Below are 14,199 nucleotides of genomic sequence, written 5' to 3'. Positions count from 1 at the left end.
ATCTCATATGCAACAGCCAATGGCCTTCAGAAAAGGGGCATCTACTAATCCTTCCACTTCATGTGAAGTTGGTGAGCAACTGTTTTTTCTTGCACTGAAGAGGCTGATATGGATTATTTATTTTTATGCAAAATAGTAAAACAGGATCTGGGGGCATACTGTTGCATTTTTCTTGCCCCCCCCCCCCCCCCCTCCCCGAGTCTTCTGGTATGTAAGGATTGTTGTTGAATAGCACCTGTGTCTCTAGGAAGGTTAGGATTTTAAAGTCTAATTAAAAATTAAAAAAAAAAAAAAATCTATTTGGGAATTGACAGCTAAAATGAGTGCAAGTGTGAAGAAAATGTCATCTGATACTACATTTTTTCCACACCTGTCAACACACACTTTTTGATCTGTCTTCATGCAGTACTAGAATGAGTTACCTTATAAAACAAGCAGTGCATAGAAAACGTAACCTTCTAAGAGCAGATGTGGTCAAAAAATAAGATGAGGTTGCAGATTTTTAAGGAATTCTTATATGTAACTGATGTCTGACCAAATGTTTCCAATTTACTCTGAGAAAACATGCAATACTTCTCTAGAAACAAAGTTCCCAAATGTGTTAGAGTGCAAAGGATAGTTTTTGTGCCAAGAGCCATGAAGCAATTTTAAAATGTTTGTGCTTTATGCAGAAGAAAGAAGGCTCAGTATTTTTGTAATTATTTTTACTATTTATAATTATGATTTTTTTTAATACTGGATGGAGAAATTATCACATAGTCATTGGCAGGCTTTGTAAATACAGGGAGCAAATTCTAATAAGGTTATTTGGTTTTAAGTAGACTAGTTACCTCTTGTCAGAAATACTTCTGATTTCAAATTACCTGAGTAGCTAACCACTCATGAAAAGACTGCTTCTGAATTACAGTTATAAGAGAAAACAAAAATGTATACGACCATTTAATCTCACCTTTTTGTATTTTCCTAAACATACGTGCTGAACTTCATTTTAATGAAAATTATTCCAGTTTTTTCACTTCAGACTTCAAACAGTGTCTGTCTGCAGAGTGACATGGCGTTGGTGTCAGTAGGTTGGTTGGTCTCTGCAGCCATCAGCGGCCAAATAAACATTGCAGGAGCAGTAGGCAGGCTGAGTCCTTGTGGCTGGCTTTGCTCAAGCTTGGCCTGGTCTGACGTGTGCTGAGCATGGACTGGTAGCAGCAGCAAGCAGGGAGGGAGAAAACACCTGTTTTACCCCTTGCTCTCATGTCTGTTCACGGCCAGGTTTCGGAAGAAGATGCTGAAGCAGGATGTTTTCAAGGATGCTTTTGGGCGAATCAGCATATCTCTGCATAAGTTGTTCAAATACTTAATTACACATACTACTGAAAGTGAGTGGCTTATTTCTGATCTGGATTTCCAGACTTATTTCTGCCTAGCTTTGGTTTCCAGCCATCACACCTTGGTTGATTCTCTTCCAATAAAGCTGTTGTCAGCAATCTTCTCTCAATGGAGATTTCTAAATGAAATTAGTAGTCCACTCCCTGGTCAATGGGTCTGAGCTTCTTACCAGGAGACAGGTCCTCGAAGCTCCCATCAGCTCACATGCCTGTTCCCAAGCCCGCTTTCTATTTGGGAGTGCATGGTGGATGTGTGGCATTACACCAGCCTTTTTGCTTTTTGCATGAAGTCAGGGGTGGTAGCTTTCTCCTCATACACAGTTTTGCTTTTCATTAGTGTTACCTTCTTTAGGATTAGCTTGAAAGAGCAGGTTGCAGTTGCGTATCAGTGTACTGCCCGCCCTTTTCCCATGCTCCTGGGCATAGCCTGGCTGTGTCAGGCATCCAGGTCTGTGGCATTTAATGCCTAGTTGCTGTTTGATTTGGGTTTGCGCAGCTTTTGGAGGGGGCTCGGTACCCTGACATCCTCTGTTCCAAGCAGCCACTAGAATCAGGTTTTTCAGTTCTCAGCACCCGCTACTCACACCTGTTCAGAAACACACCATCAGGCGTTCTGGGGGGAAGTAAGCGTATTGTACGAAAATCTAGGCCATAAAGGCCACACGTGTGTGACTGGAGCTTTTGAAAATCAGGCCTCGAATGTACAGGTGGCTTAACTGATCTCAGCGCAAATCCTGGTGACCTTTTTTCCTGTTCAATAAATTAAAGGTTAAATTTACATAATTTATTGGACAGTTATTTAGATTGTCACTTCTTTCCATTCACATTTGTACAGACTTAAATTCAGTTTTAAAAAAAGTAAATTCTATAAAAAATGTATAAGGATGACGAATGCACTAGAGCTCTCTCCTATTTGATCTTTCCATGCTAAACTGCTGTGTCCTGCAAAGGCAGCAAGAGGAGGGTGTAGGCAGAGGGGAATCCTCTTCACATGGAACCTGATTAAACGGGGGAACTCGTTGCTGCACCGTATTGTGAACATTAAATCTTACGCAAGTCGGGGGGGTGGGGGACGAGTGGGAAATTAGAGTCATGGAGGGAAAATCCAGCAAGGTCAGTTAAACATTGCAGAAGAGTATTTACTGCTGTTGCCTGGGGGTGTTTGGTAAACCCGTCATGAAAGGGAGGCTGGAAAGGATAGCCTTTGCTTAGTCTGACACTCTTAAATTTCTTCCTGCTTTGAAATAAAATTTTCTTTTCATTTTCTTTTCATTTTCTAAATGAAATTAAAATGTACTGTACTCACCTGCAGCTTCAGGAAAGATTAAATTAATTTGGTGCTTGAAAGATTGAAAGTCAAGGATATTTAGAAATGCTTCTGAGCATTACAATAATATTTTCACTCAGTCCAAGCTTTGGGTGATTTGGTTTTGGAATTTGCTTACACTGACTGTAGCAGTTACAGCAGGCAGCACCGCACCTCAGAACAAACCACATTGTTACTGAAGATGGGTTGTTACTATTAAGGGTTTAAAAAGAAGGAACATTTTTATGCTTTTATAACAGTATCAGAGACTTTAAGTTGTCTGAAGTTGTGACAGTAACCTCTAAAAATACTAAGAGTTGGATTCTATTTTGTCATTTTCATGACTTGTCAGGAAGCTTCTTTGTTCCTGTTTGTTACAGTACTTAAGTAACAAAGTTTACAATTTTACGAAGTGTAAACTTGTGACTAAATATTTATGAAAAAATGTAAAAAATGGTGGGAGGAGTGATAATTTTTACTGCCTATGACTTCTCAATTCATTTTTTTCTCATTGCTTTTAGATGTTTTTTGTTTGTTTATTTTGAGACAAGCAAGGTCTTTCCTTTGATCCAGTGAGTAACTTACAAAATTCGTTGTGCAACTTACACCAACAGAATCGAAAAACACCCATGCCTATTGTAGAGAATACGTAGAGAGATCTTTAAAGGCTTTCTGTTCATTTTGGGGTTTTTGTTTTGCTTTTGGGGTTATACATCTAAGGTAAATTGGAGGAAAAGTGGATTTTGGTTTAAGTTTTTCTTGAAATTTGAAGATGTTGTTTCATTGGGACTAACATGTTGGGTTTTTTTTTTTTAATAATTTAACATAGATTTGTTTATTTTTCAACTTATTTTGGGGAAAGTAGTCATAAATAAATATTGGTTGTTATTACTCAGCCTGATCTTCAGATTAAAGTTTGCTTCTGTTGAAGACATTGAGAAATGTTTGGGGGGTGGGAGAGTCATAGGATTTTCCCTACCTGTATTAGTCTATTTACTAAATGTGTTACCTCTGTAAGTGAAGTTAGCTAAAGTACACGTAGTCAAACTCATTTAAAAAAAAAAAAAAAAAAGGCTTGTACAAACATGTGTACGGTCTTCAATTGTTTGTCAGAATTTTTAAACTAACTGCAATTGTTGAACTAAATGTGACCAGAGAAATGAAACTAATTATATAATAAAATGTTTAGGGACAATATAGTTGAAATGAAATACTTGATCATCATTGGAGAACTTTTTAAATTGATGTTATGTCTCAGTCACAGAAATGTTACTGTAGTTAATTTAGAGGTTGTTGGATGTTACTGAGTAGCAAAGGAACTGTTGGTCACTCTGCTTGAATTACCCCAAATGCAAATCTTTCTGCTACCAATATGATAGGTATTGCCTCATATCCAACAGGAATGGCTGGCAGTCCATGCTTGCTGATTATTTCCTGCATCCATGAGGGCTTTTCTCAATCAAAGTTGTTACAAATCAAGTAAATACCTATGAAGCCAAACTGTCAGTAAGGGAAGGATTTGAAGTATCTCGTTAGGGTATGTGTGAGGTCAAGAGATGCTTTAAAACATTTGCTTTGGCACTCGTGTGAGTTTACCTTTCAAAAATAAACTGATACACAAAACATGTAACTTTGCAAAGGGTTTTCTGCTGTTTTATGTATTTTAGTCATTACCAAGCTTTTTTTTTTTCCTTGGAATTTTTCCTTTGGGAGCAGTTTCTAACCTGTTTGAATAACATGGTTTTGTTCAAATTGAAGATTTCTCCTGGATTATAAAATGGTGTGGGAGGGAAAGCCTTATATATTTATACCCTTGTATATTTGCTGTGTGTCTCCTATGTCTGCCTAGACAACATTTTTATGTCATTCTCTGAGGTTAAATTAATTACTTCATTTTGATGGAAATTAGAATGTTTATTGCTTGGTCCAATTAAATTTTACCTAGAAATTCTGCCTTTCTTCCCCCTCCCTTCCCTCTTCCTACCCTGAAAATTTCACCTCAGTCCCTACCACAGCCGCTAGCACTCCTGATGCTGTTGACAAATACTTGGAGACACCTGGGGATGAGAATGAACATGCCCATTTCCAGAAAGCCAAGGAGAGACTTGAAGCTAAACATCGTGAAAGGATGTCTCAGGTGAGGGGAGATTTCTTTATTTCTAAACATGGGAGAGCGTTTTGTCTGTCGAATCATATGCTTGGAGTCCTTCATTTTCTTATTTCTCAAGGCTTCAGTCAGCTGTCCTACCTAATGGAAATTTTGTAAATACACCATTTGCTGCCTTTTTGATTCCATTTAAGAATTCAGCTGTCTGGGACATACATTTGTGGTTGGGTCACAGCAGTGATCAGTTACTTGTGCTGATAGAAAGGAAAAAAGTCTGTTAAAAATTTCTCTCATCTTTGTGGAAGAATATTTGGTTTGTGAGTTTGTTCTTATTTCTAAGTAAAGAACTTGACCACTGTATTAGTCATCCTTTCTTTGTAGCAGCTGAGGGAGATTGCCTGTGATTAGCTTCGTTCTCTGTGTGCAGGCATACATGACCATGCCCTGGGGTAACATAAGCTTACATATGTTCATCTAATGGTCTTGACCCTCAAGGTAACATGAAATGCATCTGAAGCCAAAGAAAAGAGGAAAAATTAGTGCTTTTGAACTGAAGCAAAATCCAACTGAATCAGTCCTTTTTTTGCTTTAACCAAAAAGATTTGTGTAGCCTGAAACTGTATGCTGTTTAATCCTATTGAACACTAAGAGATGAGCTATCCACTCTCTGAGAAATAAGAGTTTATAATAGCAGTGCCAATAAAAAATTGTCACAGTTCTGCTCTAATAACAACAAAGAAAAAATATAAGAAGTTTAAAGGAAAGCCCGTGGTGCATATTTTTTAGAATGGAACAACCACAAAAATGAATGTAGTATGACTCAGATGCACTGCATATATCTGTGTAGCTATTTTACTATATTTTTTCATTGTAACTTTATTCCCCTGTTGCATTTTCAGTGTTTCTGTGTATTACTGATACATTAACTTTCAGGTCTGTGCTAAAACGTTTGAGTAGACCTGAAAATAAACTCTAGGAATAAGTCCCCATCTGCTGTTACTGTAGTCACACCTGGCACTTTTCTAACAAATAGAGTAGGGCATCTTACCTGAAGCAGTCACCCAGTCTGTACGAGCCACATGCCATGAATATGACACTTAATAGATAGGAAGATACATGCTCCTCCTCTGCCTCTGCTTCAGAAGCATTGTAGCCCAAACAAGCTATCTCCTTCTTAAATAGATAAAATAGTCCCAATTTAATGCTTTTTTTAAAGTGTTTTAATTCCCTTTCCTCTGGAAGATTAAACGACTTCATTAAAACAACCAGTGGCCAAGGCGCTGCGGAGTGTGGGTGTGTGCAGCGCCTGGCTTGGAGCAGGCCTGAAGTCATGGGGTGAGTCAGGAGGGAGATGGGCAATGGCTCTCAAGGCACCTGCGTGATGGGCTCCTGCATCCCAGTCCTCTTTGCAACAGACTTCTGTGTGACTCCCGTTTGGGAAGGACATGTGGCGAGTTGGGAGGATAAAAAAATGTTGTGCATGCAGCCTGCCTGACAGAGAAGAGAGATCCTGCATGTGGAGGTTTGGCAGATTACTGCAGTCATTACCCTCTTACTACCTCCCCTTCAAATAGCCTTTTTTTAAAAACACTGTAGGGGTGGGTGTCCAGAAGACAAAGGTGCGAAAGGCAGGTTTCCCTGGAACAATCCTCAGATTCTCACCGTGGTTTCAGGTTTGACTCCAAAATTCCAATATGTAAAGGTTAAGATGAGTAATTAAGGGCAGTATTTAGGTAAACTGTGTATTTCCTATTTTCTACAAAGCTGATGGTTTGTGGAAATAGCTAACCGAATGTACAGACACCCAGGAAGGGTCATACAGAGAGACCGTACAATGTCAGTGCTTGACGCCAACAAAATGAACTGGGAAAAGCACTGAACTGTGGCATCAGAAAACCTCTGGGTAAATTCACCGCACGTTTTACCATGCGTGTTTGGGGCAGCTTCATAAATGAAGGCTGTGGTGCAAGAGTTTGACTGAAGATCGTGCTGGCGCTGCCGCCTGCTCTGCCCTCGTTAGCACGCTCCCAGCCATCCTTTCTGTCAGCGCTAATGAGCGTACAGCTGCGGGGTGACGCAGGTCAGCTCCCTCATCTCACTGCAAGGTCACTCTTCCAAAGAAAAGTAAAATCACCAACTCTGGTCAGTTCAGCAAGCTAAATCAGACCTGGGAAACAGCAACAGGATAGGTGCATCAGGAAAGACAGATCTTTGATCTTTAATTTGATTAAGCTGCTTATGAAATCATGGCTTGAAGTACTTATGTCCTGAAGTGCACAGAACCCCTGCAGAGCTTTGAAGCAGAGACCTAAGTTTTTTAAAATTAGTTTTCCCTTCTATGAGTAATGTTTTGTACAGTATTGAACTAGCCTCTCCCAGTTAACATTTCAAATGTTTAACAAATCTAAGATCTTATGGAGAAGTAGAAAAGCCAGTCAGTTTCCCAGTCTGTGTTTCCTCATGTGAACTGTGATATGTCTGTGTCCTGTAACATTGGCCTCTTTTTCTGGGAATTTATTTTAAAATTGCATTTTACATTTTCTGTAAAATCAGGTATGTTCTTAATATATACTTAACTAAAAACTAATTTTAAACTGTTACTTGTTACGTTAAAAACAATGCTGAATAATTCAACTTTGTAAGCTTTTGCTGTCAATGTTTTTCTCTTTTTAAACAAAAAATAGCAAGTGAGAGTCACTATCTAAGTCCTCCAGCTGCACCGAACATCTTTTTTTTAAACTCAAAGTCCAGTTCTTTCAAAGCTGAGAAATGGGGGCTTATAAAGTAGCAGAGGTGCCCTTTTTTTTTGTTGTTGTATTTAAAAAGAGAGGAAATGAACAGTGTTTTTAGGAAAATGATCAAGTCGTTCTTTAATATTGATAAATGTCATAAGCTGATATAAATAGGTTTGTTCACAAAATATAGATATTTAATGAAGCAACTAGTTTTAAAACAGTATTTGATTTGATGCACGCTTGACTCTGCAACAGCCAATTAACTAGTAAAAAAACATCAGCTTCATTCTAGTTCACCTATAAAATGTAATCATCTAAGGAGTAGGGAAGTTTATAATTTAAAAAATTGAATTGAAATTAAATATTTTAATCAAAACATGTTATAAGGGCAAATGCACATACGCTGTATATTCTCTTTCTGAGATTTCCCTTTGTTTACCATAAAATTCTGACAACTCATGGTTTCTCTTTCACTTGCATAAAGATATTCACACAGGCAGAGACCTAGGTTTAGGTGGTGGTTGTGTTAGTTCATAGTTCACAACTCCTAAAAGATTCTCTTACTAGGGGTCTCTGCTCTTTGTAAAATGACTTGATGTACCTCTGGTTTAGACGACTTTAATACCATCTGCTCTTAAGCATCCATCCCTTTAGACTACAGACCATGAAAGTTGGTCTGTGCCTTTACATCTTGCACCACACCCGGAGCAACAAGGCTTATAAACTTTCCTAGGTAGTACTGTAAAGAGAATTATATTAACATACAAGTTTAAGCTTTTCCCAAGAATTCCTAATGCAACTCCACATAAGAGCAAAGCTACGTTCCCATGCAAACAGGATAGCCATTCAGCAATGCATGTATAACCTTTAAATGTTTGCTGTTCTCTGAGGTATAACAGGGAAATATTATGCTGACTGATTGCAGGATACCATGGTTCTTGTTTCATGTTTTGGTACAATTCCTCTTTTCCTTCTTCTCTTTCCAGTTTGTTAACTCCTGTACAGGTCACTCACTCAGTTACTACTAAATAGTCTGGTGGAACCAGATACTGAACCTTGCTCAAGGGAGCAATATATTTATACATTTCTCTCCTCAAACATCTCGTGACATCCTCATGTCTTAGATTTACTCTTCCTCTGGCTGTTTACAATATTTTAGGAATCATAGCATGTACAATACTTATGACAGGAACTTAATGATACCTTGTCTTCTAGAATAGTCTTGCTTCTTGAGAGTTCATTTCCAAAGCAAGCATCTGGACTGCTGTCCTTTACCAGCATGAACAGGGCTGGCTTTATGTTCAAGATTTTTTTTTTTTGATCATTGCATGCCACTAGTTCCAACATCCTAGAGAGGTCTTCAGCTGATTTTTAGTGTCAGTGACACCACAGAATCATAGAATAGTTTGGGTTGGAAGCGACTCTAAAGATCATCTAGTTCCAGCCGCCCTGCCATGGGCAGGGACACCTTCCACTAAACCAGGTTGCTCAAAGCCCCAACCAACCTGGCCTTGAACACTGCCAGGGAGGGGGCAGCCACAGCTTCTCTGGGAAACCTGTTGCAGTCCATCACCACTCTCACAGTAAATAATTTCTTCCTCAGATCTACTGTAAATCTCTGTCAGTTTAAAACCATTACCCCTCATCCTATCACTACACTCCCTGATAGAGTCCCTCCCCTCCTTTTCTGTAGCCCCCTTTAAGTCCGGGAAGGCTGCTATAAGGTGTCCCTGGAACCTTCTCCAGGCTGAACAACACCAAACTCCCTCAGCCTGTGCTCACAAGGGAGGTGCTCCAGCCCGCAGTCATCTTCGTGGCCTCCTCTGGACCTGCTTGAGCAACTCCATGTCCTTCTTATGTTGGGTGCCCCAGAGCTGGACACAGCACTGCAGGTGGGGTCTCACGAGAGCAGAGTAGAGGGGGAGAATCCCCTCCCTCAACCTGCTGGCCACACTTCTCTTGGTGCAGCCCAGGATACGGTTGGCTTTCTGGGCTGTGAGCACACATGGCTGGCTCATAGTCAGTTTTCCACCCACTAATACCCCCAGGTCCTTCTTTACTGGGCTGCTCTCAATTCACTCATTGCCCAGCCTGTATAGATGGTTGACTTTGTCCCAACCCATGTGCAGGGCCTTGCACTTGGCTTTGTTGAACTTCAAGATGTTTGCACAGGCCCACCTGTCAAGGCTGTCCAGATCCCTCTGGATGGCATCCCTTCCCGCCAGTGTGTCAACCACATCAGTCAGCTTGGTGTCATCGGCAGACTTGCTGAGGGTGCACTCAATCCACTGTCTGTGTCCCGCACAAAGATGTTAAATAATACTGATGTCGTTATTCCCTGGATCCCACCATCTCTATTATTGTGTGTGGGAAGGCTCTTTCCTTCCTTAAAACTGGCTCTCAGATTAGTAGCAGTATCCACTTAAGTTACAGTCAGGGCTCTTTGGAGGGGTTTAATGATGTTACTACCAGAAAAAGGGTCAAGTGTGGAATGAAAGCCCTTGACAAAGGTAGGCATCTTATTGGCGTGACTTTGACCTTCTGACTAAACAAACCTTCAAGCACCTTTGCTGGTCTGATTGCTGTATCCCAAACGTCTGTCAAATTCTTCTCTTACAGATATGCTTCTGTGCCCCACGCTAAAAAATGAGAGTAAATTCTGCTGTTTTCAATATAATTAGATTCTTGTATTTAGCATCTCTCTTAATAATGAATGACATGCTCCATATTTTCTTTTTCCTTGTTGCTCTCCCCTACAGCCCACTTTCAAAAGGAGCCTGCCAGGCACTAAGTCCAGGATTCTGAAGAAATTTGACTTTGAAATGGCTTGCTTTTTAAATCTCAACCAGAAGTTGTCATTCTTCCTGCACAAAGCCGCCAAGCCTTGAAGAGCCATAAATCTATGTGGCTTTGATAGGTCTGTGCTGTCAGTGAAGGAGAATAGGTTTATAAGTGTGTAGAAGCCAAGTTCAGCCTTTTTCTGCACATGTGTATCTGGGGAATTTTTTTACCCTTCTTGCTCTTTGGTTTCATACAGTGTGCTATGGAATATTTCTTAGTCACTCTTAATTCTCTAAAGTGATGACCTTCGGTGAATCACTAAGAGCAGAAGTTTTCTCTGGGTGGTAGCATGGCTGGGCATAGATAACTGTAGAGCAACTATATCTTCCATTAGTTAGCATAGCTGCTTTCACACAGAGATGCTTTCAACCATTCATGTCTTCGAAGTTGAAAAATCAGCACTTGAAGCACAGCTTCTGCAATCTTTACATTGAATATTGTTTCTGCAAACAGCTATGTCATTCTGTTTTTTTTCTATAAGCCATTCACTCTGGTTGTACCAGAGCTGAACTCTGAAGCCTGTAATTTACATCCCTCCCAACTAGCTGTGTAAGCTGTCAGTTTATTATCCTGTCTTCCATGCCTTAAAATGTTTAAAGAAATAAAATGGGCAGAGAGACCTGGTCTAGCCAAACGTCTCCTTATCACATTACCCACAATACTTGTTTTCATCATATGGATTAGCAGAGCGTTAGTTTGAGGGATAAAGATGGCAAGGGAACTGTTCTGAAAACCCATCAACTGCTTATGCAGAGTAAAAACAGTATTAGGCAGATGTCAGAGATGTGATTTGAAGACGTGAGAGGAGGGAGAAGAAAATCATAAAGTTTGTAACCTAGGCCAGTGCTCAAATTTGAACACATCATTGTAGTTCATGACGTGAATTAATGCTGCAATTTCTGGGTCTTCTGTAACATTCACATTCTGGCACCACTGACATGTCAGGTTTGTAGAAGGGTGCTGTCTGTATGCACGAATTAAGTTTTTTCGACCACCACAGTCACGTGGCCTAAGCATACAATTAAAGAGATTAATACCTAATGTGCACTTAATACACAGCAGCTCTCTGAGCATTAGTAAGTTTTTTTTCATAACAAGTCACAGTGCTCTAAATTGTGCTGTCAGTTCATGTCCTCTAGTCCTGCTTTGTCAGAGAAGCAGGAAAATCTTCTGTGCCAAAGTACTGGGACAGTAACTGGTGGTGGGTGACCTGTAACTTCAGTGCGCTGTGCATCATGCATATTCTCTGTCCTCAGCTGCTTACTACAACCCTTTGCAAATGAATTTTCATGTCTCCTTGTAAATTTTGGTTTTCTACCTCCTTAGAGCTTGGCTGTGATTTGCACATCAATGTGTATTTGTCTGATGAGAAGATTAAGTAAATTGAAGAGGTACTCCTAGGCTGACAGTTTATGTAGGTTATAGTACAATTCTCGGGACATAAATTTCAGCTTACAGTACTCAGTAAAAGAGCGGAGTAAGGTTAAGTCTGTGATTTCTGAATACTTGACTTCAGGTCTTTGTGCTTACAGTTGCTGTCTAACCATGCCCCTGCTGAAGTCCAGAAGCAATTTCCCACTTTAAAGTTTTCAGCATCACATTAGCTCCCAAAAATATATGTCTCCACTCTCTTGGGCTGTTACTGAGGCCAGAATCTCTTGCAGGCAAATCATTTCACTGGTAGTTAGTTGATCAGGTTTTACTGAATTATTGCTGTCTTGAAATACATTCCCAGGTTTTGGGTCAAACGGAAGATGAAAACTTGACAACAAAATTCTGTATGTTGAGTCAGTCTTGAGTGCATGCGTCTGCATGCTGGTTAATCATTAGTGTCTGCAACCCTGTATAGGACTGAGAGGGGGGTTACATTTCAAGGACTGGGATTTGTAGAAGTCTCCTTTGAGCCCGAGTTTGGGTGGGGTTTTTTCAAAGGCACAGGCTCAAACAGGTACTCTCCAGTCTGTCCATCAAGGAGCCTGTGGTGGTTTAGGCCCTGCCAGGACCTGAGACCACATTGCTGTTGTCCTTCCCCCACCCTCGGACCTGACGGGGCAGGGAGTGAGATACAGACCCCGGGGTTGGGATAAGGGAAAATTTAATACAACAGTGTAACAAATAATAATCCGAACAATAACAATAATAACAATGAACAGGAAAGAGCTATACAGAGATATACCACAAGGATACAGCAGTGAAGGGGAGCAACGACCACCAACAGTCGTCCGTGCTCTTCCCGCGCTTGGGCACCATGACCTGATGTCAACATGGTATTGAATAACCCGGCTAGAGCTCACTCCCCACTGCTGGGGAAACTTAACCCTATCCTAGCTGAACCAGGACAGAGCCTGATTAGTAATGTCCAGCATGTGGGGCAACTGGGGAACTTGAGACAGGAGATGAGTGGTGAGGGCTCAGCTTGCAGACACAAGACACAGCAGGTCTAATTTCTCCTGCCTTTGGTACTGGTCTTGGTAAAATTTCACATCATACATGCAGACTCTAAGCTTTTAAAAAATCTCCTTTAGGAAGGGTATATTTGACTATTTCTATTAAATGGTATGAAAGTGTGGGTTTTTTGTGAGAAAAGAAGGAAAGGAAATACACATTTTGAGTAATTGCTTCTAGCTTTCTTCTGTCTTCTGATGTTGGGCTAATCCTGCAAATAAGTCACTTATTTGTGTGTACTACATTTGATGAAAGCAGTTCTTCCTGCATAAAATCTGAGGAAATTGCCATCTAGGTATGAAATGGGTAAAGTCCCTAAGTACAACCATGAGAAAGTTTCACATGTCATGGACAGCAAGTTAGGAGTAACTCATTCCCTGACTATTGAAATACTGCCCAGTGTTACAGGAGGAGGTGGCCTCTCACGTTGCTGAAAGATTGGTATGGAAGGTTCTCCTACATCATTCTTCTGTCAGTGTTGTACTTGAGATATAAATATATTCAGTTATTGAAGTGCTGGACACCTATTTCTGGATAGACTAGCACAGATTGCATGCAGTTCTTGATCTGCCCTACTCAAAAGCCAGAGATATAGTCCAAATCTAAAATTTTTGTGTTTTGAAAAAAGTGTCAATTAGAGTGAGTTGAAATGCACTCATTTTGACCAAGGATGTACAACAGATGGAATCAGTTTCATTTCTGTCTGAGATGAAAAGGCGTTGGTGTGTTCACCCATAACCTTCACTTGAGGGCTGGTTAATGGCTGTGTTGCTTCATAGAGGACTTGTGAGAGCTTGGCACGATGTGCAGACACAGTATGTCTTTGTTTTATTTAATAACAGGATCCTACCTTTGTTAAATGTTGTAACTGCTTTTTTTATAGAGATAAAAGGAGGATAGGAATATAAAAATATGACTGTGGGAGCTGCAGTGCTTGGCTGTTGCTAAGCCCTGAGACGAGAGGAAAATACGAAAGTCACGCTCCTTGTTTTGTTCATTAGGTCATGAGAGAGTGGGAAGAGGCAGAACGCCAAGCAAAGAACTTGCCAAAGGCTGACAAGAAAGCTGTTATCCAGGTAAAGGAAAACGCAACCACAACCTTACCAGCTGGGACTGCAGTTAAAATACAAGGGATGCTTGGTGTGATACAATTTTAAAACCTATTTCTGTGGGGATATAATGCTGTTTTCTGCTCTTGCTGCTGCTCTTTTTGTTTCCAGCTGTTTGTGACTGCTGGATGTCTCTGTACTTTGCACTTTGCAGCCACCAGTCCCTGGAAGAGCAGTGCAGGACATCTCTCATGACTGCATGGCAGGGCAGAATTTTGCTTGAATTTAGATTTGCCTTCAGTGAGAACTGAAAGCTCGGTTCCCATGGGCCCTTTCA

General features: G+C 40.4%; 1 protein-coding gene across 3 annotated transcripts in view; it reads left to right on the top strand.

Moving 5' to 3' along the window:
• Positions 1–14,199, top strand: part of APP (amyloid beta precursor protein) — a 233,121-nt gene that overhangs the window by 148,974 nt on the left and 69,948 nt on the right. For all 3 annotated transcript variants that reach the window (XM_074902362.1, XM_074902352.1, XM_074902342.1), the window contains 2 exons: positions 4,689–4,822; positions 13,815–13,889. In XM_074902362.1, coding sequence (XP_074758463.1) covers positions 4,689–4,822; positions 13,815–13,889 — 209 coding nt within the window. The remainder of the gene's footprint in view (positions 1–4,688; positions 4,823–13,814; positions 13,890–14,199) is intronic.

This window comes from Athene noctua, chromosome 1, assembly GCF_965140245.1.
Source record: "Athene noctua chromosome 1, bAthNoc1.hap1.1, whole genome shotgun sequence".
Taxonomy (NCBI): Eukaryota; Metazoa; Chordata; class Aves; order Strigiformes; family Strigidae; genus Athene; species Athene noctua.
The sequence above is the reverse complement of the archived record's forward strand: the minus strand, read 5'-3'. Positions and strand labels throughout refer to the sequence as shown.